General features: G+C 55.0%; 2 protein-coding genes across 11 annotated transcripts in view; one reads left to right on the forward strand and one right to left on the reverse strand.

Annotated features, from left to right (window-relative positions):
- Nucleotides 1-25,805, forward strand: part of KIAA1191 (KIAA1191 ortholog) — a 28,987-nt gene that overhangs the window by 1,730 nt on the left and 1,452 nt on the right. Inside the window, exons 1-6 of one of the 10 annotated variants that reach the window (XM_036424661.2) lie at nt 16,065-16,227; nt 17,023-17,129; nt 17,396-17,481; nt 19,683-19,861; nt 22,648-22,774; nt 24,534-24,658. In XM_036424661.2, the coding sequence (XP_036280554.1) occupies nt 17,454-17,481; nt 19,683-19,861; nt 22,648-22,774; nt 24,534-24,658 (459 nt within the window). In that variant the 5' untranslated portion in view covers nt 16,065-16,227; nt 17,023-17,129; nt 17,396-17,453. Of the gene's footprint in view, nt 1-15,932; nt 15,938-16,064; nt 16,228-16,649; nt 16,799-17,022; nt 17,130-17,287; nt 17,365-17,395; nt 17,501-19,246; nt 19,269-19,314; nt 19,440-19,677; nt 19,862-22,647; nt 22,775-24,533; nt 24,659-25,805 lie in introns of those variants that run through there. The other 9 variants (XM_045576865.1, XM_036424662.2, XM_036424663.2 and 6 more) reach the window with 9 other exon arrangements.
- ARL10 (ADP ribosylation factor like GTPase 10) lies at nt 1,107-9,487 on the reverse strand. Its single transcript, XM_045576869.1, has 6 exons — nt 9,420-9,487; nt 9,166-9,344; nt 9,007-9,009; nt 8,605-8,821; nt 5,300-5,475; nt 1,107-3,466 (listed from the first exon to the last, which is right to left on the reverse strand). The coding sequence occupies exons 2-6, from the start codon at nt 9,316-9,318 to the stop codon at nt 3,293-3,295; spliced, it is 723 nt and encodes a 240-aa protein (XP_045432825.1). The 5' UTR covers nt 9,319-9,344; nt 9,420-9,487; the 3' UTR covers nt 1,107-3,292.

Raw genomic sequence — 25,805 nt, forward strand, 5'->3', positions numbered from 1 at the left:
ACTAGGCCTTTGGAGCTGGTCTATGGCAGAGCTCCAGGGCCTTCGTTATTGGACCTCATAACTAGTCCTTCACAGCATCCCAAACTCAGGCCGAGACTAGCCTGGCCCCTGACTTTGTTTCTTTACCAGTTAAGTGCCAATTTTAGGCGGCCTCCCCTACTACTATCCCCTGCCCCCGGGCTGTGGGAATATCCTCCAGCCCCCATGCCTGACTTCCTGTCAGCAATCACACCAGTCAGAGCTGCCTTTTCATCTGCTTGACGCCCCCTAGACCCTTCCAGAGTGCAGGGACTTGCCTGTAAGTGCGGGGGAGCGGCCTCCTCCTGTCCTTGGGCACAGAGAGGCTCAGATATCCCTGCTCCCATTTCCACCCCCGGCTGACAGGCCAGAGCCAGGAGCGGGAGGTTCGGATACTCCCCACAAGGCAGAGACCAAGCTGGTGCTCCTCACCTCCCACCCTGTGTGCTGCAGGGCCCGGGCCTGGGACTGGACAGATGATCGCAGCAGGTGTTCTGGAACCACCCTCTGCAGCTGTCCCCGAGGAGACTAGCACCCACCAGTCAGAATCAGGACTCCAGTGAAAGCACACGTTTTTGGCATTTATTGAGTACCTCACACACCGCCAGCCCTCCACCCGCTGTCTGCCCTGGGCCTGTGGTCTGGGTGCGAGGCACAGGCAGGCAGCAAGGCCCTCTGCTTCCAGATCTTCGATGGCAAACCTCCCCTTGTCCCTTGGAGCCCCGTGCCCTGGGGGCAGATGAGGAAAAGTCAGGGTCCCTTTTCAGAGCTGCTAGAAAGGATGTGAGCAGAGAGCACGCACGAGGCAGCGCTTCCAGGTCAGGCACTGCGTGAGGACACACCACAGGCGAGCGTCAGCAGCTGGTGCGAGATGTTGGCAGTTGCTACTAAACTACATACAAACAAAGTTTCCCAAAGGCAGGTGGGAAGGTTTCGTAGAGAACCCGATGCTTCAGGCACGCAGGCCAGTTAGATGTTCACCAGAACTTCCGCAGAGGGTGGCGGAGGGGCGCAGTGAGGACTGACTCCGCCCATCAGCACGAGCTCACGCTGGGCAGCTGTGGGCACCGAGAGGTGCGAGAGGCTTCTTGGGATGGGCAGTCAGTCCAACGTGGTGGTCCCGGCAGCCTAAGAGCCCTCTTGGCCGGACTATCCACGTGCCAGCTCTGGGCCAGGTTGGCCCGGACACCTCCTACCTGTTCCCACGCGTAGACAGGCCAGGAGCTGGAGTCAGGGCAGCGGTGGGAAGTGCCGCTCAGGAGCCTCGCTGCGATGAATCTCCAGGTAACGCCTGGTTCCCCAAAGCACTTACTTGGCTCCCGAGTCAGTCACCCGGCCAGGCAGCTAGCTGCTCCTAAGAAGCCTGCTGCTCTGCTTTGCTCAGTCAGGTCCCGGCGGCACTCTGCTTCAAGCCCGGGCCAGCAGCCCCGCACTGGAGCACAGCGTCCGTCACGGGCCTGCTGAGGCTCAGCACAGGCAGACCGAGCGTCCGTGTTCCATGTGAGCATCAGGGTGGTGGCGGGCTGGCCCTCCAGCGCCCTCAGCAGTGTGACTTCTGGCAGCACTGGATCTTTCGTTCTAAGCGGTCTTTAGAAGTACCTCATGTGCATGTAGCTGAACTCTATTCGAGTTCACCTCTCCCTACTGGGACTTTAAAGATTGTACACAGGGAGGGACATACTCACAGGCCACAGGCAGAGCTCGGGGGGGAGAAAAGGGTCCCTCGCCAGCACTGGTTCCAAAGGTAACTTCCGAGCACTGGGGTCCGGGTGGGGTTTGCAGAACACAGAAGTGAGAAGTCAGAGAAGTTTCAAAGGCTACTCTGCAGTCCAAGCCGTTCCTTAATTGTTTAAAATAAAAGCAAACAAGACTTCCTAATTCGGAAAATTAACCCAAAGTGAGGTCCTCTTCGCTCTGCGCCCCCCCCCCCCCTTCTCGCGCCGGCTGAAGATTGAGCACAAAGTAAACAAATGGAAGGAAGGCACGGAACCTGTTCTCGATGGAAAAGCAAACAGAATTGATAAAAATAGCCCATTTGTGGCCACTGGTTGGTCAGTGACCCTGACAGACAGAAGGCTCCTCTGGCCTGCATGAAAGAGAAGTGTGCAGACAAAATGGTCCTGACTGGCCGGTCGCTGGAAAGAGAATCCTGGTACGAACTGGAGAGAACACCAGGAATTCTGGCCAACACTGCCCGGGCCAGGGAGGGCTGAGCGATGTGCCCCAGGCCACCCTGCTGGCTGGGCCCCACGTCCCATTTCTTTACCTGGATTTACACGATTGAAATTTCCTTTCCCAGAGTCTTCTGTTATCCGCACAGAAGGGACCTGGCATTGATGGAGGTACAGTTCATGTGGATCAGCGTCCTGGTATCATTACAGTCAAAGGGCAGGGGGAGCTACAGCTTTGGCTCCTTGACCTGCCTAGCTTATCACGCCATTAATGATTCTAGCATTTTCCTCAAAGATCCAGACTCCCATGGCAGTCGTCTGGGGTTCTGATAACAGCACCTAGAGACAGAGGCTAAATCTTTGGCCTGTTCCTTATATAAATAAATAATCACAATGCAGTTCTGCATCAAGGCCTAGCTCTGGCGGAGTCTTCAGTCTCCTCAGGAATGGCACTCCAGTCTCCCCGCTATGGAAACCTGGTGCTGGCACAGTTAACACAATAGCAGCAGCTTCTGTCTCCGGGTATGGGGGGGAAATTCAGTGTTTCTGATTAGGGTGACCACTCACTCTGCAGTCATGAGGGGGGTGGGCTAGGCCTCAGCTTGGGGAAGCGGGAAGATTGCAGACCCTTACCAGGATCTCCAGGTCTGTCCTTGCACTTTTCTCTGATGCTGGGAAATGCATTGCTCAGTTTGCAAACACACACACACACACAGAGAAATCGCCTTCCTTTTAAAATGATGGCCCCGGGGCCAGAGGGGAAGAGACTGGTCAAGGCCACAAACCAGATGGGTGGGCAGAGCGGGGGTTCACTGGGCCCTGCCTAGGTCCTGTCTGCGAGGAGGGCATGAAGTCGCCAGGACTGAACAGCCTGACTGAGCACTTTCCTCAGCCACCAGGCCCTGCAGGGAGGGGAGCACTGAGCCCACCCGCCGCCTCACCTCACTGCAGCCCCAGGGCCACCTCACCAGGAAGGCTTCTGCGTCGTTCTCGGCCCTGATGAGGGCAGGGAGGGAGGGACGTGCAGCCACCAGCTGCTGCCCCCGGCCCAGGCCGGTGATGGAGGGGCAGGAGCAGCAGAACGGGGGCTCCCAGGGGCCAGCCTAGGAGAGAAGCTCCAGGAGCAGTTTCCAGATGTGCACGGTGCCGCGGTCTTCGGATCGGGGTCCCACAGGGGCGATGCTGGTCCCCAGGAAGAAGACCTCCCGCCGGCGGTAGACGGCCTGCAGACCCAGCTCCTGCTGCAGCTCCACCAGGCTCATGGCCTCGCTCAGGTCCTGGCGAAACACCACCGAGTTTCCCGACACCCAGCCTCGTCCGGGAGCAAAGCCGAGCTACCGCAGGGAGCCTGGGGCCCACGCTCCCAGAGTGGCCCTTTGGTCCAAACCCTTCCTCTTCCCTGTCTTCCCTGTGCTGACCTCTTCATCACCAACCGCTGTAGTTAGGAGCGGCACTTCCTATGCACCAGGCACTGTGATGGGTACTGAGTTTTGTTCAATTCTCAGTTTAAACCAACTTTTGAGGACATTGGCTCAGAGGCGAAGTCATGGCCAAGGGAACAGAACGGGCAGAGCCACATTCACACTCGGGTGGGTGTGATGCCCACGCTGAGGACCCTGCAGGAATCGGCTGTGTCCTGACTCAGCAGTGGAGAGATCTTACAGTGATCACTTCCGGAGAGTCAACCACCAGCAAGCACCACAGTGCTTGCTGGTGAGGGGATGTTTTAATTTCAAGCTTGGCTTAAGAGGAAAATGATTCTTCTTGGAGCAATTCACAGAATGCTGGGACCTTCAGTGTTGTCCCCGGTAGGTCCAAAATTGCTATAAATTACAGTTTGTATGTAGGGTGATGATGTAATTCACTGTCCAAACTGGGGTGTTTCTGAGATTCCAAGTAGTTACTATCAATAATTATACTAGACTAACAGGTATAAATGGGCACTGTCCCAGGCAGGCCAGGACGTATAGTCACCTGTTTATAAATGTCACGTATTTCCCAATAGGCAGGAGGAATCTGAGGTCAAAGACGCAAGCCTCTCCCCAAACAGGTTGGAAAGGTCCCATGGCACTGAGGGACGTGGGCACAGGCCACAGGAAATACTTTAGGACTCCGTACGGTGGCAGGTCACCTGGTGCTCAGAATGGCACTTGAGGCAGGAGGATGCTGGGCCCAAGGCACCTACCTCTGGCACCCAGGAGGTGGAGTGCAGCGGTTAACAACAGGCCATCTGAGGGCGAGCTGAGGTCCAGGCCTGGCTTTGCCACTTACCACCTAGAACTTGGGGCACTCGGGGACAGCAGCAAGGCCTGTGTGGGGTTTTGTGGGACTGATGTGAGGTCACGGGTGCCAGGTGCCAGGTGCACTGTGAGCACGCACACAGGTGCCAGTTATTTTTTATTTTTTATTTTTTTACAGAGAGGAAGGGAGAGAGGTAGAGTTAGAAACATCGATGAGAGAGAGTCATCGATCAGCTGCCTCTTGCACGTCCCCTCCCGGAGATGTGCCCGCAACCAAGGCACATGCCCCTGACCGGAATCGAACCCGGGACCTTTCAGTCCGCAGGCCGACGCTCTATCCACTGAGCCAAACCGGTTTCGGCCAGGTGCCAGTTATTAAACTCATTCTGTCCACCTCCCCTCCCTCCCCGGCTTTAGCTCCTCTGACCAGAGCCAGAAGTCGCAAGGACACAGCGGAGTGAAAAGGCGCAGGTTTTGGAGTCAGATATCCCACTTTCACTATTTTTTTACTGTGAACCACCTTGGGTTGATAACAGAACCTCTCTGAGCCTCAGATACCCTGTCTGTAAAATGGGACCAGCATTTCATACCATGGAGGGTCAGCAGAAGCATAATATGAAAACATTCAAAGCCACACCTGGCATCTAGTGGATACTTGATAATGACTTCTCATTCCTCTATGACCAATGACAGGGAGGCAGAAGGGGAGGCAGAAGGACAGGGTTATGGGGCGAGGAAGGAGCAGGGGCAGAGTGGGGACAGGTTCTCCGCCGGGGTCTGGTCATGGGCCTGGGTCCCTCCCCAGGGCGCCCACCCAGCCCTGCCACGTGTGGATCAGGTCTGACCTGGGCCAGACTCCCGGGGCCTCACCTGCTTGTTGGCCACCACGACGACGGGCAGGTCGGGGTCCCTGTCCAGCAGCCTGTGCAGCTCCTGCCGGGCCCAGGGCAGCCGCAGCCGGTCCGCCGAGTCCACCATGAACACCAGCACGTCCACCTCGTTCACAAACTCCCTCCAGTAGAAGCGCATGTTCTGGCTGCCACCGACTGCAGAGAGGCCAGGGGCCAGCTCAGAGCCTCCCTAGGCCCTGGCTCTACAGACAGCCCATCCCCACCCTGACCCAGCTTCCCGCAGCTTCACCCACAGGAACAAGGGAAAGACCAGGCTCCAGAGCCAATCAGACCCGGGTTTAGTTCTGCCTGAGCGCGGGGTCTCCTGGACAAGTTGCTCCCTTCAGACATTAGTCTCCTCCCTGCTGACCTTACCTCACGGCCAACCTCAAAGGCACACACGCACTGCTCTGTGCTGAGGGCTGGGGGGTAGTAGGTGCTCAATAAACGGTACTCGCTACTGCTTTCTCCTGGCCGCCTCGCCTCCTGCCGATTCCTGGCTTCCTCCTGGGTAGGCAGCTGCGGTCGGAAGCCGGGACTCCCTGCCCTGCTTGTGCACAGCCATTCTCCACTCAGCTCCTTTTGTTCAATCTGGTCACCCCACTTCCTTCCCCCAGAAATGCCATAGTCAGTCCTACCACGTGGCCGCCCAGATAGGCCCCCAATGTGGGCTGCCTTCCTTTTCCTTCTGTCCCTCTGCACAGTCCCCACTGGTCCCCCTGCAGCCTGGTGTTTCTGCTTATAATTCTGACCCTTGTGGATTCTAAGCTCTGAAAGTTAGAGCTGTTTCTCTCTGTTTCAGCTCAGACCCCCGAAGCCCTCAGCACAATGCCTGGCACACAGCAGGCACTCAACAAATACTGACTGAGTGCTCACCGGGTGCCAAGCACTGATCGGGGTGCGGGGAGCGGGGCGGCAGGGGCCTGCTCTCATGGGGCTCCCCCGCACTCGGGACAGACAGCAGGAACACGAGCGCATTTCAGAAAGGGAGGAAATAGAACAGGACAAGTGAATGTGGCTGTGGGCGCCTCTGGATTGCAGGTCTGGGAGTCTCCCCACGGAGATGGCATGGAGCTGAGTCCGGGCTGATGAGGAGGAAGCAGCCATGAAGAGGCAGAGAGAACATTCCAGGCAGAGGGAAGAGCACTCGGGAGAAGGTGGCCAGTGCCTGAGGCACCACTGGAGGGAGAGGGAAGCCAGGACAGCAGGCCCTGGCCGGGGCTGAGCCTCAGGCCTGGAAGGCCGGGGGGGGGGGGCTGTGGGGCCCTGACGGGTTCTCAGAGTGACCCGATCTAAAGACCCCACTGGCTACCCTGGGCACAGGCGGAGAGCGGGAAGGCCAGCAAGGAGGCTGCTGTACTGAGAGGACAGGCGGTGGCGGAGGAGGGAGGAGTGGACAGACCAGAATCCGGGCAGACAAGAATAAAGCGGACAGGACTAAGCTAATTCAATGGCTATAAGCGGTGGGGGGAGGGAAAATCAAAGACCCCTCCTCAGCTGGGTTCCAGGCCTGGCGTCGTAGGAGACCACGCGAAGGGCATGTTCTGGGGGGCGAGAGGCCCAGGTCTCCAATGGAGACCTGCGGCTGAGTCCAGGCTGAAAGGCCCTGTGGAGGCCAGTTACTGGCCAGACCTTGGGTAACAGGAAGACACCGAACCCCTCCCCCCAGGGCTGGCGGACAGCTTGGGCACTATCTCCGCCTGACAAGGGCAGAACCCCACTTGAGCTGTCTGTGCTCCTGGCACAAAAGAGGGGGATGGGGACAGCTTGTTGAAAAGACCCAGTTCCAGGGGAGTATCAATGTTTGCTGCAATCAGGGAGGAAAGATGTAGCCAGATCAGACCAATAGGCAAGTGCCTGGGATCAGAGGAACTGGGCCCTGCCAGGCCCTCAGAGTCTGAGCCGCTACCTAGCACTTAACCAACCCCCCAGGCTTTATGGTCTGAGCCCTGTGGCTGACAGTCTGCCTGCCCCTCCATGGAGTCTGCGGCTGAGCACAGGTGGCTGAGGGCTGCTGCCCTCTCTGAACTGCTCTCCCAAGACCCCGAAAAGCCTAACACCGAGGCAGGGCCAGCTCAGACCCTCTCTGAGCACTCAACAAGCTCTCCCGGCCTGTCTGTGTCTCAGAGGCTGGTATGGGGTGAATACTGCAGCAGCAGGGGTGCCCCGAGGGAGAGCCCCCAACCTGCAAGGGCCTCAGAGGAGGCTTCCCAGGACATCATGTTTGATGTAAGCCTTGAGGGAAGATGGCTTTCCAGCCGGAGCGAACGGTGCTTGCCAAGGACAGAAGCAAGAAAGAAAACATCAAGTACCCTTCAGAAACAAGCCGTGGGGCATGGTGCTTAGCAACGAGAGCCACAGTGCTGGGCCTCAGTTTCCCCATGTCCCAGTGAGGGTACTGACTCTTTCCAGCTGCACGGCCTTGCTGGGAGGATTTTATTAAGTGCAGTCCTGCACCACATATTCCGATCAATACGGAACCACGTGTATGGCAGTGGTCCCGTTAGATTCCAATGGGGCTGGACAATTCCCATCGCCTGGTGACATCGGAGCACAACACATTGCAACTGCCTACAGTGCTCGGCACAGCCCCATGCTGTCCGGGCTTGTGCAGCAGTCTGCACCACCCAGCCCAGCGGTCGGCAAACTCATCCGTCCACAGAGCCAAACATCCACAGCACAACGATGGACATTTCTTCGGAGAGCCACATTTTTTAAACTTAAAACTTCTTCTCACGCCACTTCTTCAACATAGACTCGCCCAGGCCGCGGTGTTTTGTGGAAGAGCCACACTCAGGGGACCAAAGAGCCGCCTGTGGCTCACGAGCCACGGTTTGCCGACCACGGTCCTAGGTGTCTAAGTGAACTCCATGGTGCTCGCACGAGGATAAGATCCCCTAAGGACGCCTTTCCCGGGAAGCATCCCTGCGCACGGGCCTGGGGATGACTGGCACACAGAGAGCTAGCCGCTAGCACCGTGTCAGGCACAGGGGCTGCGGCTGGAGGGAGGCGCAGGCAGGAGGACCAAGCTGGCGCTGCCTGTTCATGAAGGGCCCCCGTGTCAGGAGGCCGCTTTTGCACCCTGCGCCCCGGACCCGCGGGAAGACTTTCCTACAGGGGTGCGATCTGCTTAGGTGTGCATTTAGGAGCCACCCCCAGGCAGAGGGCCCGGCCTGGGTGCCATCAGGTGCTGGGGAGGCAGCGTGTGTGTGTGTGTGTGTGTGTGTGTGTGTGTGTGTGTGTGTGTGGTGGTGGTGGTGGTGGTGGGAGGGGGGGTCTGCTCACTCTCCAGCAGGTCCACCTGGAAGTTCCTGGTGGGCAGCCGCACGGAGTTGAAGCCCCAGGTGGGGACGTGGCCCTGCAGCGGCCTCTTCCCGGACAGCACCCGCAGGAACGTGCTCTTCCCGGCGCCGTCCAGCCCCAGCACCAGCACCTCGCGCTGCTCCAGCTCCTCCAGCTCCTCCAGCTCCTCCAGCGCCGGCTCCTCGTCCCCCTCGTCCCCCTCGTCCTCCTCGTCCTCCTCGTCCTCAGACTGCGGGCACAGTCAGGCTGCAGGAATCCCGAACCCCCCCCCCCCCCCCCCGGCCCCTGGTGGCCCCGTCCCAGGTCGATGGGACCGAGTCCGGGGACCCGCAGCGCCTCCCGACATCCCCGGGCCGCGCGCTCTGCGCAGGCGTCGGGCGGCACGGGCTGCACGCGGCGGGGCCCCCACTCTCCGCCAGCGGGGAGGCCGCCCCCAAAGCCCAGGGGCCCCCCAGCCCAGAGCCCCCACCCCCCCACCCCGGCCCCCAGGTCTGCACGGCCCGGCTGCCGCCGGAGCCTGCGGGAGGCGGCCCCCGCACTCACCTCCCACTCGTCCCAGTCGAGGAGGCCCCACCAGCCCTCGCCGCCCGCGCGCCGCCCCCGGTAGGCCTTCCAGAGCAGGAAGAGCGCCGAGCCCAGCAGGGCCGCCGCGCCGCCCAGCGCCAGCACCAGGGGGCTCAGCGGCCGCGGCGCCATCGGGCGGGGCGCGGGGCGCGGGGCGCGGGGCGCGGGGCGCGGGGCGCGGGGCGCGGGGCGCGGGGCGCGGGGCGCGGGGCGCGGGGCGCGGGGCGCTGCACAGGCCGGGCCGGCGCCGAAGATGGCCCCGCTGCGCCGCTGCGCCCACCCACCCACCGGCTGCACACCACAAGCCCCACAATGCACCTCTGCTGTCGCGACAGGACGCGCGACTTGGGGGGCGACGCGGGCCGGGGCGCAGGGACCTCCGCCCCCTCGGCCGCGTGCGGGATGGAGCGGAGGCTGCGCCGGGAGGACCGGGGCCGCGGACATCAGCATCCACCGAGCTCCTCCCGTGCGCCCAGAGCTTAGCTCCCGCGCTCCGGTCACCCCGTAAAACAGGGCCCCCCAGGAGGGAAGGCCGGGGCGCACCCCAGTGCTGCGTGCCTGTGAGTCCAAGCCACCTGTTCCCCTCAGACCCCAGGGAGGAAATGGCTCCAGGGCCCGTCTGATTGGTGATGGACTGGCTTTTTCAGGAGCACCGAGGTGCTCACTGGGAATTTATTTCCGAGGGAGAAAAACGACCCAAAGTGTTTTCAAATGACTATATATATGTATATTAAAGAGAGGGGGACATAGATATGTGGACAAAAGGGGCCACCCACATGCTGACCTGACATGCTCAGGTCAGCACGAGGAGGGACATAGGTGGATTACAGGAAACTCATTGGTGACAGATTAGGGAGGTGGGATAAAGCAAAGCAGGTCGAGGGGGGCATGGGTGGGGACCCCTGGGATTGGACAAAAAGTAAAATGATGGACACAGGCTTAGGTGGGTGCAGGGACAGTTAGTATGACAATGAAGGAATCTGTGGTCTCTGTCCGGGGGCCCAGCACATTTAGTTGTGCCCCAGGGGCTCCAGAAAAAGGGAAGTTACAAGTTACCCAGACTTTTCAAGGGCACGTTATCACAGATGCAAAAAGACAGATGGGCTCAGTTAAGGTAAAGGTGACTTTGTCAGGGAAGATACCGGCCTAGGAGGTGACTACCCACCACAACTGCGTTTAGTTAAAGTTTAATTTCAGACCATCTTTTGTGGTTCCTTTAGGTCTCTGAGTTCACAAGACCGCCATGCAGGCCTCCCCTGAGCTGGTCAGGTCAGCGTGTGGCCCCTTCCATCCACAGTAGGACACAATTAAGCCCAACACAGGGACTGTGTCCTCCGTCCCAGGGTACCCCAGGCACCCAGCAGAGTGCCTGACAAAAGGTAAGATACAGGAACACAATTTCTATCAACCAACTGCCCCAGACTAGCTGTGTGACATTGGCCCGATTCCCTGTTCTCTGCACCTTAATTGCATCATCTGTAGTATTAAGTTGGTTTCTTTTTTTTTTTTTTTTCTTTTTTAAAAAAATATATGATTTTATTGATTTTTAGAGAGGAAGGAAGGGAAAGAGAGAGAAACTTCAATGTGAGAGAGAAACATCTATCAGCTGCATATGCTCCCCTATGGGGGAAAAAACCCACAACCTGGGTATTAGTATGCCCTGACCAGAAACCAAACCTTTTGGTGCATGGGATGGCACTCAACCAACTAAGCCACACTGGCCAGGGCTTATTTTTTAGACAATTTTTTTATTTTATTGATTTTAGAGAGAGAACATAAGGAAGATTTGTTGTTCCACTTATGTATGCATTCATAGGCTGGTTCCTGTATGTGCCCTGAAACTTTGCATATTGGGTGCGGGCTTTAACCAACGGACCTATCTGGCCAGGGTAAGTTGGTTTGCAAGGACGGTCTGACAATCCAGTCTCTAGCCCAGCATCCTTAATCTCTGCAATGAAGTCTTTCTCCCCCTTCACCGCTAGAGGGAGACGTTACTTCCAGTCTTCTTCCTTGGAAAGCTACCGTATTTTTCGGACCATAAGACGCTCCAGACCATAAGACGCACCAGTTTTTAGAGAAGGGAAATGAAGAAAAAAAGATTCTGAAACAAATAGTGTCCTAAAGTATTTTATGTGCATTAAAACCCAACATCACAGTCATAAACACGTGTAATCAACCCTGTAAACAGCAGCATTTAGAATAGGGGTGTCGAACTCAATCAGAGAAGGGGCCAAAATCTAAAATCCAGCCTAAATCGCGGGCCGAATGGTTTACTGAACAGTCATAAACTGTCATTGTGATGGAAACGCAGCGGAGTGCAGTGATGACAGCGCGGTGCGGGCCACATTGCAAGGCCTGGCGGGACGGATTTGGCCCGCGGGCCTTGTGTTTGACACATGTGATTTAGAACCATTTTAGAGCCGGGCAAGCACACAGAGACCACACAGAGCCTGGCAAGTAAAAAAACTTTTTTTTAAAGTATATGTGTAGGCTATATTTGGACCATAAGACGCAGGGACTTTTTCCCCCCACTTCTGGGGGGAAAAAAGTGTGTCTTATGGTCCGAAAAATACGGTACCTGCTGCCCCAGGGAAGTGGTCTGCAAACTCATGAGTCCACAGAGCCAAATGTCAACAGGACAGCGATTGACATTTCTTTTGAGAGCCAAAATTTTTAAACTTAATCTTCTTCTAACGCCACTTCTTCAAAATAGACTCTCCCAGGCTAAGGTATTTTGTGGAAGAGCCACACTCAAGGGGCCAAAGAGCTGCCTTTGGCTCGAGAGCCGCAGTTTGCCGACCACAGCCCCGGGGATTTTAAAAAGTGGAGGGGGGAAAAAAAGTGGAGGAGCTGCCCTGGCCGGTGTGGTTCAAGTGGTTGAGCTTTGTCCAGTATACCAAGTAGCTGCCAGGAAGGCAGCCCATCAATGATGTTTCTAAAAAAAAAAGTGGAGGAGCTGAGGCCAAGGACAGCCAGCAGCCAAACTGTCGGGTAGATACGTAGTCTTGGGCTTGGATTTCACCTCTGCTGTTTCCTGGCGGAGATACCTTTGCCAAGGTCCCCTTGGAAGTATTAGTTCGTTCAGCTGCCAATTGGGCCACGGAGATGACAGTCCCTGAGCACTGCCAGGTGGAATGCCCATCGCTGATGACAAGGGGGCGGGCTTCCAGGTCAATGCCAATGTCCACTCTTGCTACCTTCCTAGTGACCCGGTTCCTGTCTGCCGACGGGTGTGCCAGCTCTGGGCCTGGCCAGAGAGGGGAGAGGCCCTTCCCCCATGAAGTGGAACGCAAGAGAGATCCTGGTCGATTTTTAAAAATATATATTTATTTTTTAAAATATATTTCATTGATTTTTTGCAGAAAGGAAAGGAGAGGGATAGAGAGCTAGAAACATTGATGAGAGAGAAACATTGACCAGCTGCCTCCTGCACATTCCCTACTGGGGATGTGCCCGCAACCAAGGTACATGCCCTTGACCGGAATTGAACCTAGGACCTCTCAGTCTGCAGGCCGACGCTCTATCCCCTGAGCCAAACCGGTTTCGGTTAAAAAATATATATATTTCTTTATTGATTTCAGAGAGGAAGAAAGAGGGAGAGTTAGAAACATCAATGATGAGAGAAAATCGTTGATTGGCTGCTTCCTGCACGCCCCCTACTGGGGATTGAGCCTGCAAGCTGGGCATGTGCCCTTGGCCAGAATCAAACCTGGCCAGAGTCAACCACTGAGCCAAATGGGCGAGGCCCTGGTCGATTTTTGAGGCTCCTTGTTTACTAAAGTATGAAATGCCCAAGGAAGTACACAAAGACAATTCAGGCTCAAAACTAATTTAGAGCCGTAACAGGTTCTGGTCAAGGGCATGTACCTTGGTTGCGGGCACATCCCCATTGGGGGGTGTGCAGGAGGCAGCCGATCAATGTTTCTCTCTCAATGATGTTTCTAACTATCTCTTTCCCTTTCTCTCTGTAAAAAATCAATAAAATATATTTAAAAAATAATAGTAATAATAATAAAGAACCAAAACCAGAGTCAGGGAAAAGCACAGAAGAGGGTGGAAGGGAACGTCTAGCCACCGCAGGAGCCCAGAGCGATGTCCTGACTTTAAGCAGCTCCCAAGGCACCCTTCCTGGTTTCTGTGGATTCAGTCACGACAGACTGAACCCTCCCTAACTCTGCAGCCAGACACTTAGAAAGCTAACCCAGCCCAGCTGGAGGGCTCAGTGGTTGAGCATCAACTTAGGGACTAAGGCCATGGTTGGCAAACTGCGGCTCTCGAGCCACATGAGGCTCTTTGGCCCCTTGAGTGTGGCTCTTCCACAAAACACCACGTGCGATTGAAGGAGTACCCTAATTCAGTTAATAACAATATACCTACCTATATGTCAATAGTTTAAGTTTAAAAAAATGTGGCTCTCCAAAGAAATGTCAATCCTTGTATGGTTGATATTTGGCTCTGCTGACTAATGAGTTTGCCAACCACTGAACTAGGGGAGGTCGGGGTCCGATTCCCAGTACGGGGAGTGCAGCACCTCATGTTGTGGGCTTGATCCCCAGTAGGGGGCGGGCAAGAGGCAGCCAGTGAATGATTCTCGTCATTGATATTTCTCTCTCCCTCTCCCTTCCTCTCCGAAATCAATAACAAATATTTAAAAAATAAAACTAGTTTACTTGCATGGAAACTTTGAAGGGAGTCCAGGGTTTAGATGAATAAGCTCCCCAATTAAAAATATATAATCCCATTTAAAGGGGAGAACCGCATAAAATTGTGATGGTTAAAAGTTTATAGTTAGCCCTAATTGGTTTGGCTCAGCAGACAGAGCGTCAGCCTACGGACTGAAAGGTCCCAGGTTCGATTCCGGTCAAGGGCATGTACCTTGGTTGCGGACACATACCCAGTAGGAGGTGTGCAGAAGGCAGCTGGTCGATGATTCTCTCTCATCGATGTTTTTGACTCTATCCCCCTCCCTTCCTCTCTATGGAGAATCAATAAAATATATATTTTTAAACAGTTTATAGTTAGTGTGCTCTTTGTGGAAAACAGCAATTTTCTCACATGGCTACTACCTGCTTTGATCATGCCATAGTTCAGACATCAGTGCTGTGAAAGTCAGAGATAAAGTTGTTTCAAGCCAGAGAGTCAGCAATGTCCAGGAAAGGCTTCAGCTGTCTTTGATTTGAGGATGAGAATGAAACAGGATGAGCCTGTTCTTGGTTCACAGAAGTGCTGTTTCCTCCCCTTCTGACGGGCGTGGTGTGCACTCGTTCTGCTGATGGAGGGGGGCAAGGGGTCAGCTTTGCTCCCACGGAGGCTTAAAAATGATGGCATATTGCCAGGCCCGGTGTGGCTCAGTGGATCGAGCGTCAGCCTGCGGACTGAAGGGTTCCAGGTTCAATTCCTGTCAAGGGCATGTACGTTGGTGGGGGGCACATCCCCGGTGGGGGGGGGTGTAGGAGGCAGCTGATCGATGATTCTCTCATCGATGTTTCTGACTCTCTGTCCCTCTCTCTTCCTCTCTGGAAAAAACCAATAAAATATATTTTTTAAAAATGATGGCATATACTATTTTAAAAGTTCCAAATTAACACACACACACACACACACACCAGGATACAATTTATTTATTCACAAGCTACTTTTAAAATTTATTTATTATTTATTTGTTTGTTTATTTATTTATTTAATATATTTTATTGATTTTTTACAGAGAGGAAGGGAGAGAGAGAGCTAGAAACGTCGATGAGAGAGAAACATCGACCAGCTGCCTCCTGCACACCCCCCACCGGGGATGCGCCCGCAACCAAGGTACATGCCCTTGACCGGAATTGAACCCGGGACCTTTCAGTCCACAGGCCGACGCTCTACCACTGAGCCAAACCGGTTTCGGCTATTTATTTATTTATTTATTTATTTTATATATTTCTTTATTGATTTCAGAGAGGAAGGGAGAGATATAGAAACATCAATGATGAGAATCATTGATAGGTTGGCTCTTGTATACCTCCTACTGGGGATCGAGCCCAAAACCTGGGCATTTGCCCTTGGCTGGAATCGAACCTGGGACTCTTCAATCTGCAGGTGGACGCTCTATCCACTGAGCCAAACCAGCTAGGGCTACTTTTAAAATGTAGAAAAGACTTTAATGTGTGATGCAGTCAGGTGAGTGGCCTGGTAATGACATTCAGGTTTAAAGTTGCCTGAGTGAAAGCCTCTCAGTCCTGCCCAGTAGACCTGGCAAGTGTCAAATGCTGAAATCTTTTTATTTAATTTTAATTTTATTTTATTGTTGTTAGTATTACAGGTGTCCCCCAATTCCACATCTCCGCCCTCCCCTTTTACTCTTCTCCTCCCAGCCCCTGCCCCACCCGGGGCCTTCACCACACCATTGTCTGTGATCACTGGTGATGCATACCTGTATGTGAATGCTGAAATCTAAATACGAGACCTACTCCCCAGCCAACCACAACCCTCCAGAGATGAGCCTCAATGGCAGGTTTGGACTGTGGGGTAGAAGCACGTTGCTTTATCGTGTTTGTGAACCCTACAAGGAAAACAAACTTCTTCCTTCCAGGTGTGACATTTGAGAGGGCATAACTTTCGTTAGTGTTTTAAAAGGGAAATGACATTCGGGCCACCCTATCTAGGGGAGACGGATGGGGTTTGCCCCCCTTTTTTAGTTTTAACCCTGACTAACCCAGCTCTTGCTGGGAGAGGGTCCCTGCTCATTTCATTTCTTAGAAGAGCAGCTGGGGTCCGGGTGCCTTTCCGATCGTAGACTACAACTCCCAGCATGCCCCGAGCGTCTTCCGGTCCAAGTCTCGCGTGACTTGAGAGGCTTTATCACGAAGGCGGCGGCTCTGCCGGCATCTTAGGCTCCCCGGTCGGTTCCCGAAGTCGCGGTTGACACCCCCCCCCCCCCCGGCCCCCCGTCAGCGCCATGGCTTGGATCCCGTCTGCAGCGCGACCTCTGGAAAGACGTGGGTCCTCGGAGCCGGTCTAGTGCCGGGGCACGGGCTGTCGGCAGCTCCGGGCGGCACCCAGGTACGGAGGTGGGCCGGCCGGGCCCTCCCTGGGCTCCATCCTCCGCCGGGCCGGGGGGCGCGGCCTCTCCGCGGAGGCCCTGGGTCCGAGTCCTTCCCTCCGCCTCCCCCCGGCCCTGGGCCCCGGACTGGGCCTTCTCTCTGACGCTGTTCTGCGCGGGGCCTCGCCTCCGCTCCGGCCGGCCGGCCCGGCCCGGGACCCGCCCCCCGCCCCGCCCGGTCCTGGCCTCCGAGGGCTCCCACCGCCCCGCCGGCGGCCGCCGGGCCCGGCCCTCCCTCCGCGGCCCCCCTGCTCGCTGGGGTGGGGGTGAGTCAGACCTGGCGGTTCACAGCCCGGAGACGCGGTCCTGGGCCTGGGGCGGAGAGGCCGGCGCTCTGCGGGGCGGGGGACGCGGAGCGGAAGGGGGTGTATCTGGTCCGAACGCGGGAGGATGGCGGCACGTTGGCTCTGCGGTGCTCTTTCATGAAGAACTGACTTAGTTTGCTCTCTGAGCTCCGTGGGATTAGAGGGGGCGTGCAGCCATTGAAAAGCAAGTAACTCTGCTTTCTCGGGGCTTCGTTTGAACTCCCCGGTAAACTGGGGGTGAAACTGCCTGTCCTGCAGAAGGGCCACCCATCTGCGGCCCAGGACACCACTTACCTCCTGATGCTTCGTTTTCTTCTTCTTTAAATTGGGGGTAAATAATGTCCGCTTTGCGGGACTCCTGCAAGGGTTCACACATGAGATAATTGTGTGAAAACCCATATAAATATTAGGCTGACGGCTGGCCCATTGCTGTGTGCTTGTTGTTCTTAGACTCTCGGGAATGGACGGACCCTGCCCAAGCGACTTAGCTAACGCGCAGCAGCCGGACAATGTTCCTCGTTAGTATCTCTCCGGCCGCCTGAGCTCACTGCACTCCGGTAAGGTGACCTTTTCACCGGGCGTCGTGTTTCTGTCGTGTCTTAGGTGTTAAGATCAGCCACAGGCGTGGTGAGATCTTTGACTTTATTTATTTTTATTTATTTATTTATTTTTGCCTCGGCATGCTGCTCTCCCATTGGCTCATTTCTGTGTCCAGTGTTGTCAACAAGCCGTAAAACTGTGCTTTGTGTGCCTGTCAGAAGAACAGCGCTGAGCTATGCTTTGGTGTTCCCTGTAAGAAAATGCTTTTTGTTATTTTCATTAGGTGGCAGGGACTCAGCTCTGAAATCTATCTAGAAAAAGTCCCCGGATCCAGTCTTTCAATGGCTTCGAGACCATCAGAAGTGCCTGGTAAACCTAATTCTTTTTGGTAAAGTCAGTTCTTTTTGGTGAAGTCATATTTTGTCCTCAGCCAGAAACCACGTTTTCAGAACCACATATTGATGGTTACTCTGGGTCGCCAGTATTTAGATTTAATAGATTGGCATCACTTAAATATTATCTTATTAACTACCCAGCCTGGTAGATAAGTAACATTATCTTATTAACCAATTAACTACCTGGCTGGGTAGTTAATAAGATAACAAATCCAAAATCTAACTGGAAAGACAATAGTCCTTTCATGAGTCGTGGGTCTCTATAGGGCAGTCATTTCTGGGTTACCGAAGTCATCGGTCCCACCTTGGACTATTTTAGTGGGAGGGGCAGTGATTTTTTAATCAAAATTTGAAGCAGTCAATTTTAGGTAGTCAGTGAAGTATAGATGATACTGCCTATCTCTCAGGGCTGCGGTGAAGTTTAAAAAATGAAATACGTGAAGATGTGTCAAAGTTAGTGATGAAGCATTTAGTGCCCAGAAAATGTGGGGGTCTCTAGGAATTTTCTTATTATTAGCTGGCTTTATCAATGTTTTTAGGAAGGCTATTGGGATGGCTGCTGGGGGGAGTCTTACGATGTTTTTGAAATCGCTCCCAAGTTAAGAGGAGCAGTAGGACTCTTCCCCATCTCCCAGTCTGGATCCTCTCTAGTTTCCACTCCATCAGCTTGCGTTTCAGTTTGTCTTTCATTGCTCTCGTGATCAGCGTAAGTTCTGCTGTGACCATCCCAGACCATCGTGCTGCACTCGTCATGTGAACGCTTTGGCGTGTGGGGAGCATGGAGTGTTGCATGTAGAGTGAGCACTGGCTGAGGTCTGTGTTCCGGCCCCACCCACACTGCTAGCTGGATGTCACTCAGTTTTGTGCCTCAGTTTTCTGAGCTGGAAAATGGGAAGAATTTCTGTTTGATGAGAATATGGTAAGATGAGGGAGTAAGTGCCTGTTAAGGAAGGGCATTTGGTAATACTATTGGCTTATTTTTATTGAGGTAATTAACAAACCATCAAATTCACCCATTTAAAATGAATAATTTAGGGGGCATGAGTGGGGAGGGTGGGGGATTGGAATGGGGGTTGAGGACAAATATGTGATACCTTAATAAAGAAAATTTAAAAATTAATTAATAAGAAAATAAAATGAATAATTTAGTGTTTGTGTAACTGTGGCCACTAATTTCAGAACATCTTCACCTCAAACCCATTCCTCCCCCCTTTCTCCAACCCCTCCAGTCCTTGGCAACCACTAATCCTCTTTCTGTTTTTAGGGATTTATTGGTAATTATTATTTGTTAATAGCAATAATAATGGTAGCTGCTTGGTCCCCTTGCTGTTTAAATGGCGTGTCTGCTCGTTTTGGACTTAGTGCCACACAGGCTGATGTTTTGGAGAGTGCCTATAATTTTAGCCACAGGAAAATGTCACTCGGAAGGCAGCACGTGGACATTAGTTCTGTATGAAACAGCGACCTTTGCTCCCGGGCCTGGCAGAGCTGGGAGCGGTGCTGCGTCACAGCGGGGCCTCCTGCCAGGCAGGTCGGGTGAAGGGCAGGAGCAGCTGGCAGCAGCGGGTGAGCGTAGGGCGGTTGTCAACAGTTTCTGTGCTGGCCCTCGGCGCTGCTCTTAGATCACGCAGAGCACTCGGAGCGAGTGGGGAGTGAGCGGGCGCCGGCAGCGTGTTGGAAGCATTTCCTGTAACCCGGCTGTTTCTGTGTGAGGCCGGGAGGCAGAGGGTTTGAATCGAGCCCCAGCTGGCTGCCTGCTGTGTGGATTGGAGCAAATCACTACCTGTGGGCCTTTCCGCGTCTGCAAAACCAGAATCAGAACGGCATGGCCTCGGTGTCGAGTGAGAGCGTTGGGAGTGCTGTGGGGCAGGCTCCGTGGCCTGAGGACACAAGCTTTGAAATCGGACGGGATTGGACTTGGATGACTTGCTGCGCTTGGAAGTGTGTGACCTTGCTCAGGTCGTTTAAATTAAGTAAGGGATTGGGGCTGCTGAGTGGGTCAGGAGGAGGGTCCAGGTGCCGGGCACACAGGCAGGGTTAGCACTACAGATGCCTTTCCCGAACGATTCGCTTTTCTTGCTGTGTCCCTGAGTGTTTCGGGTCCTGCCTACAGAGCGGTTTAAGCTGTGAGCATGCTCCGTTGCTGAACCCGCTGACAGGTGTCTCTGTTCTCAGCTCTTGAGCCTAGTGGGCCTCTAGGCAAGATGTCCCTGCCCATCGGGATGAGCCGCCGGGCATTCAGCTATGATGATGCCCTGGAGGACCCTACGCCCATGACTCCTCCTCCGTCGGACATGGGCAGCATCCCCTGGAAGCCAGTGATTCCAGAGCGCAAGTACCAGCACCTCGCCAAGGTACCTGACCCTGCCGCCTGCTCCTGGCAGCCCGGCCTTCCGGCTCCTTCCCCGGCTCCAGAAGCTCCGAGGCTCCGGCACCCACACGGTCTGGCCGCCTCCAGTCCCTGTATGTGTTCTCTGTGCCTCAGCTGGAGTCGGTGGGCCTTTTTTCCTTTTTAATTCAAACTAGAATGGCCATGTCTTCTCCTGCCTGCGACTCCTCTGTCCAGACCATCTCATTTGCCGCAGCATTAAAAATGGCAGCTCCACAGTCTGGCTCTGCATGACCCGCTCCTGTCGGCCGCTACCCCGTGATCTGACCATGCAAGTCACCAAGGTTTCTTGCACTTCCAGGGTATTTGACGCCTAAGTCTCCGCTTCCACTACTCATTGCCTGGAATGTTTCCATCCCATCCTGTTCTCCCTCTTCCCCCTGCTCCCCCTGCCCGACAGGTGGTGTCCTTTAAGGACATCTCTGCAAGGACTTTCCTCCTGATCCGACTGTCGCCTCGCCACTGTCCCGCAGGCCCTGCCCCACGCCCTCCGTTCTCACCACCTCCGTTAGCTCTGCGGGCAGGAGCGGTGCCAGTTTGTGCTCTGCCTGAGTGTCACGCAGAGGCCCTGGCATGAGCAGGTGCCAGAAAATGTCCTGGAGTGATGGGGGTGGGAACAGCTGGCTCTCTCCTGGACTCCTGCTATCCTTGTTTTTGTCACGCTCTTTCTCAGGCCTTGCTCCCACTCCCAACACTATACGCTTTGGCCCACCGGCTGCGCTCTCAGCCCCTCCGTGGCAGGCGTGTCACTGAAGCCTGAACTTCCTGCTCGGGCCTGTTCCTTAATAATAAACGAGGCCTGCCAAGTTCAGATGAGGCCATTTAGTCTGCAGCTACCTTTACTGAACTTAGAGCTGCTGACGGCTCAGGGCCTGACAGGAAGTACATAGTGAGCATCCTCCTATATGATAAAAGGCTAAAATGCAAATAGATGGAAAAGTGGAACAACTGCTATGACATGCGCTGACCACCACGAGGCATGTGCAAAGCATGATGGGCTTTGGCGGCAGCTGGATGGTGGATCAGGCACCAGACCAAGGCAGGGCTTGCTTCTGGTGGTTACTGAAAATTCTTCACTCCCACGCCCGCCCAGGTCCCACCAGTCGCTTGGACCTGCTGCTGGCACCCAGTGCAGCCCCGATCGCTCGGCCATCAATGGGTGAAAACTGCAGCTGCCAGCCCCAATCGCCCCTTAATGTTCCATTTATTAGCAATGACCTTGGGCACAGAGCCTCACGCCTGAGTGAGTGTCTCCACTTGAGAGAGGAATGCTTTTGCCATGGAGGTGAGGTGGGGTTAAATAAAAGAGTGAAAGATCTGACACACAGTAGGTGTGCAGGGGACACTGACGCCTGCTCCCAGCCTGACTGCTCGGTAGAGCTGAATTGGATGCCTTTCTAACGGGCCTCCTCACCCTTCCCTTAACTCAGCACAGGGAGCCCCCTTCTCCAAAGCTCCCTGCAGCTCTGGGAAGTGCCCTGTCCGCTATGTACCCATGTCTGACCCAGTTAGTTGCTAGGAGTAAACGAATGTGCAGAAAGGACTGGCAGTCCTGGTGCGAAGGACCCTGGCAGCCTGCCTGAGTGCCGGAGCAGTGGCTCCAGGGCCTCTGCCAGTGCTTTCAAGGTGGCACACCCGTCCATTTGTAACGGCTGCTGCGTGCCCCGGCAGAGGAGGGGCCTCCCGCTTGCCGTGGTGCCCCTCTGGGACAGCTGCAGCCCGGACAGCTGCTCCTGCAGGGCAGCTCGGCTGGACTCGGCACACGCATTCTTTCCTTCCTCACTGTCCCATCTCCCCGTGGGAGGCAGAGGCCCACCTCTGCTCCAGTGAGGCCACAGCTGAAAAGCACAGTCCCCGTTTGTAACCAGGACAGAGCTTTCCACGCTTCTCCCCTCCTTTCCACTTCCTTAGCTCCTCTAGGGAAGCGGAGAACAAAGCATGAACCCAGATTCCTCCTCCCTGCTCGTCCTGAGCATGGCATCGGGTTGGAGTGACAGAAGGTGGTGAGCTCTTGGCTCTCACGTTAAAGATTAGGAGCTACATAGAGTTTTTTGGTCTGATTTGTTTATTTTTAAAAATATATATTTATTGATTTCAGCAAGCAAGGGGAAGGGAGAGAGAGAGAATATCAGTGATAAGGGAGAATCGTTGATCGGCTGCCTCCTGCACAACCCCTATTGGGGATCGAGCCTGCAACCTCGGGATATGCTCTGACCAGGAATCTAACCTGTGACCTGATTCATAGGTTGATGCTCAACCACTGAACCACACTGGCCTGTTTTTTATTTTAAAAGACCATTCCTTGAACTGTGAGAGCCACAGTCCTGATGTTGTGGTCTCGGGAACCAGCAGCATCCACGTCACTTGGGAATCGGTTAGAAACATGAGTTCTTGAGACCCACCCCAGGCCTATGCGGGTGGGCCCAGCGAGCTGTTTACCAGGCCACGCAGGGAATCCTGGCGCTCTGAGGCCTGACAGCACTGAGGATGCAGCCAAGAGTGAAGCCAGAGCCAGCGCAGGGCCTGGTCCTGCTCAGTGCGCAGCAGTGGGTCCCACTAGCCTCTTGGACAGACATGGGCTGGGAAGTGTCTTTATCTCTTGCCACTGTGGATGATATTTATCTAATCGGGAGGTGACAAAATAGATTTCCTTACATATCGGATTCAGGGTGCTTCAGTGACTTCTTCCCCAGAGGGAGACGAAGAGGTGTGACCCCTGCTCTGCTCAGTGCCTCCTTGCCTCTCGCACAGGTGGAGGAAGGAGAGGCCAGTGTCTCCTCCCCTGCCATGGCCCTGCCCTCGGCCACTGACAGTGTGGACAAGGTCCCGGTGGTGAAGGCTAAAGCCACCCGCGTCATCATGAGCTCTCTGATCACAAGTAAGCACTCTGCACCCTCAGGGTAGCGTGGAAGAGGGTGGGAAGAGGAAGAGCGTGCGGGTTCTGCAGACACACTGGCCTCGGCCTGCCCTGGCTGTGCCCGACAGGTGCCAGCTCACCAGGGAAGCTCCACTGAGGTGAAGATTTGCCAGATCTAGGCACCCGTTGGTGTAGGTGTATTCCTGCTGCTCTCGTCAGGACTGTCTCCTAAACGAGTGGCGAGTCTGGCTGGCAGGTGGAGGAGGGTTCTTTCTTTCTTTCTTTTTTTTTTTTAAGTGGTTCAAAGATGTTCCTCTTTCTGGACCTTAAGGCAAGTTTGCTGCCTCAGCTTCATTTTTAAGGATGTGTGCTTTGTGGTCCTAATGAGCCTGGCATTATTTTTAAAGTTTGGTTCTGTGGGAAGTTAACAATTAATCGTTAGGTACACAGTCCTGCTTGTCAGCAGCAGCAGCCTCTGCCAGGGACAGGGCGCAGAGGTTCTTGTTGGCTCAGCTGTGCGGTCTGAAGTCCTCGTTTCTCACCCGGGAGGCATCCTTTATCCGCGCAGTCACTCGAGAGCTCGCCCAAGAACCAGAAGTCCAAACTGCCCTTGGACGTCCTCTCATTCACATGGGAACACGCCATCTGGATTGGCAGCCACTGTTTGTGCTTTGTGAGCTGGAGAAGGTTCTGGCGGGCCCTCCTCCCTGCGGAGCGGCTTCTCTGGGAGAGGCACCTGCCCAGGCACAGAGTCCCAGCTCCCCACAGCGCCGCTGTCAGCCACTCGCTGATTGTCCCCGAGGTGGCACATTTCCACCTGACTGTAGCTGTGGTGGCCATACCTTCCTTCCCGCCAGCACTGCCAGGACCGTCTTTGGCTGCTGTCTGTCTGACACTGTTAAACAGCTGCATTCCAAAGACGGGGCGGTGCGCTGTGGTGCACTAAATCCTTCCCACCTTTTACATGTTCAGGTGACTACCCAGTCAGACAGGGAAACAGCTTTATACATGAGGTTTTTTCCTGAGCCTCTGTTTCTGATAGAAATAAAACAGTTCCTTCCAAGGGGAGTGACTGAGTCCTAAAGGACTTCTGGTCCACAGCTGCGACATTCCTGTGCGTGGGCTGTCTTAGGTTGTGTCCAGAGAAAGTAAAAAATTCAGCTATCATTCATTCCATGGTATAACTTATTAACTTATATATATATATTAGAGAAGTTCATGACTTTATTTGAGCCAAACTGCCAACATGCCAGGAAGCAGATCTCCGATGCTCCCATAACTGACTTATTGCTTACAGTAGGAGCAGATCACATGTGTCTGCCACCGAGAGGGGCACTTTGACACATGAGAAAAGCTGGCTCGGCAGACCTTGACTAGTTCAAGGCACGTTCTCTGGTTTGAATTGAATTGGTACCTCGGTGCCATGTAGGCAAAACGGGCCCGTTTCTCTCCGGAGAAGGCCTTGTGGGTCATGCCGGCGGTGAGCCTCAGGAGATGGTGTGGGGATGCCAGCTGCCTCTCCAAGCTGCCTTTCTAACACAAAGGGGCTCAGTGTGCAACAGCAGGAAGTGGAAGCTTCCCTGGAGGTTCTGTTCTTCCTTGTGGTGTGAGGGAAGGCTCCCTCTGGCTCTCCAGCCTGTGTGTGGGGTTCGGATTCCTGCTGGTCCGGGGAAACCTCGGGCGGCCGTGTGGCCCTTGCTTCTGGGGAGGAGAGCAGGTATCTGTGCTCTCTGCCCCCGTCTGTGACGGGAGGGCATGACTGTCGTCTCCTCTGTCCCAGAACAGACCCAGGAGAGCATTCAGCGCTTTGAGCAGCAGGCAGGGCTGAGAGATGCTGGCTACACACCCCACAAGGGCCTGACCACCGAGGAGACCAAGTACCTTCGAGTGGCAGAAGCACTCCACGTAAGCTCGTTTGACAAAAGCGACCCGCCATCACTCATGGCTTGCGGTGTGGCTTAGCCGGCGGGGCGTGCGGGCAGTGATGGAGAAGAGGGGAGGAAGGGAGAGCCGTGTGAGCCCACCTGTGGGCACGGGAGCCGTAAGGTCCCGAGCTCTTACCGAAGGCGCGGCTTATCTGCCTTTGAAGTGGGGGCATCTGGTCAGGAGGAGGAGAGGAGCCGCTGTGCTCTCGCATGTGGGGTGCTGAGCACGTCAGGACCAGTAAGGCCAGGCAGTCACTTCCTGCACCAGGGCGATGGACGCTGAGGGGAGGAGCATCGGCAACATCAACAGGCACGACACTTGCTGGACAGAATGGACGCTCTGTGTTTAACAATTAAAAGCAAATGCAGAATTGGGTGTTCTTGCTCTTCACTTCTAAAATTGGAGTGAAGGCTAGTTTTTGGTAAGGTTAATGATGACCAACTAGTTGTATGAATAATTTCAGATGACCTTAGTTCAGGGAACAGCTCTGTGCTGAGCAGTGCTTTATGAGCTGAGGCACTCGCATCCACTTCGGGTTGATCCTTTGAGGTAGACACTGTTCTCCATGTTCTGTGAATAAAGAGACTGCGTCCAAGGTCATGTATGTAACCCCTCCCAGCACCTGAGCTCCAGCCTCGATGCCCTGTGTCTCGGAGTTTCCCGGGTTCCAGAGTTGTCCGAGCCCCTGGCTCCTGCAGGCCCACAGGAGGATCATGCCCACAGGACGTAGAGGGAAGAGGGGGGCAGCCGGGGCCTGCGGGAGGGAGAGGAGGCCTGTGGACGGCCGCACTTCGTTAGGAGCACCCCGTGTTTGCACGCCGGGATAACCACCGCTGCTGTGGGGTCAGAGTTGGTTGGCCAGGGTAAGCTGTCAGACAAAACATGCTTCCGGAGAGCGCGTCTCTGACCGGAGGGCTTTCCAGGACCGTGTCTGAGTTCCATTGAGCGGCTCCCCTGCAGAACGGTAGCGTTGACCTTGGCCATGTTCTGCGTCTTGGCCGCAGGACAGGGGCCAGCTGGAGCGCGCTGGCGGGGTTGCCGGGGAGTTGGAGGAGACTCCGGCAGGGCCGTGCGTTCGGATGTGGCTGGGGCTCGGCATTGGCACAGCAGACACGGAGCACAGAGG

The sequence above is a fragment of the Pipistrellus kuhlii genome, unplaced genomic scaffold, assembly GCF_014108245.1.
Source record: "Pipistrellus kuhlii isolate mPipKuh1 unplaced genomic scaffold, mPipKuh1.p scaffold_m20_p_8, whole genome shotgun sequence".
Taxonomy (NCBI): domain Eukaryota; kingdom Metazoa; phylum Chordata; class Mammalia; order Chiroptera; family Vespertilionidae; genus Pipistrellus; species Pipistrellus kuhlii.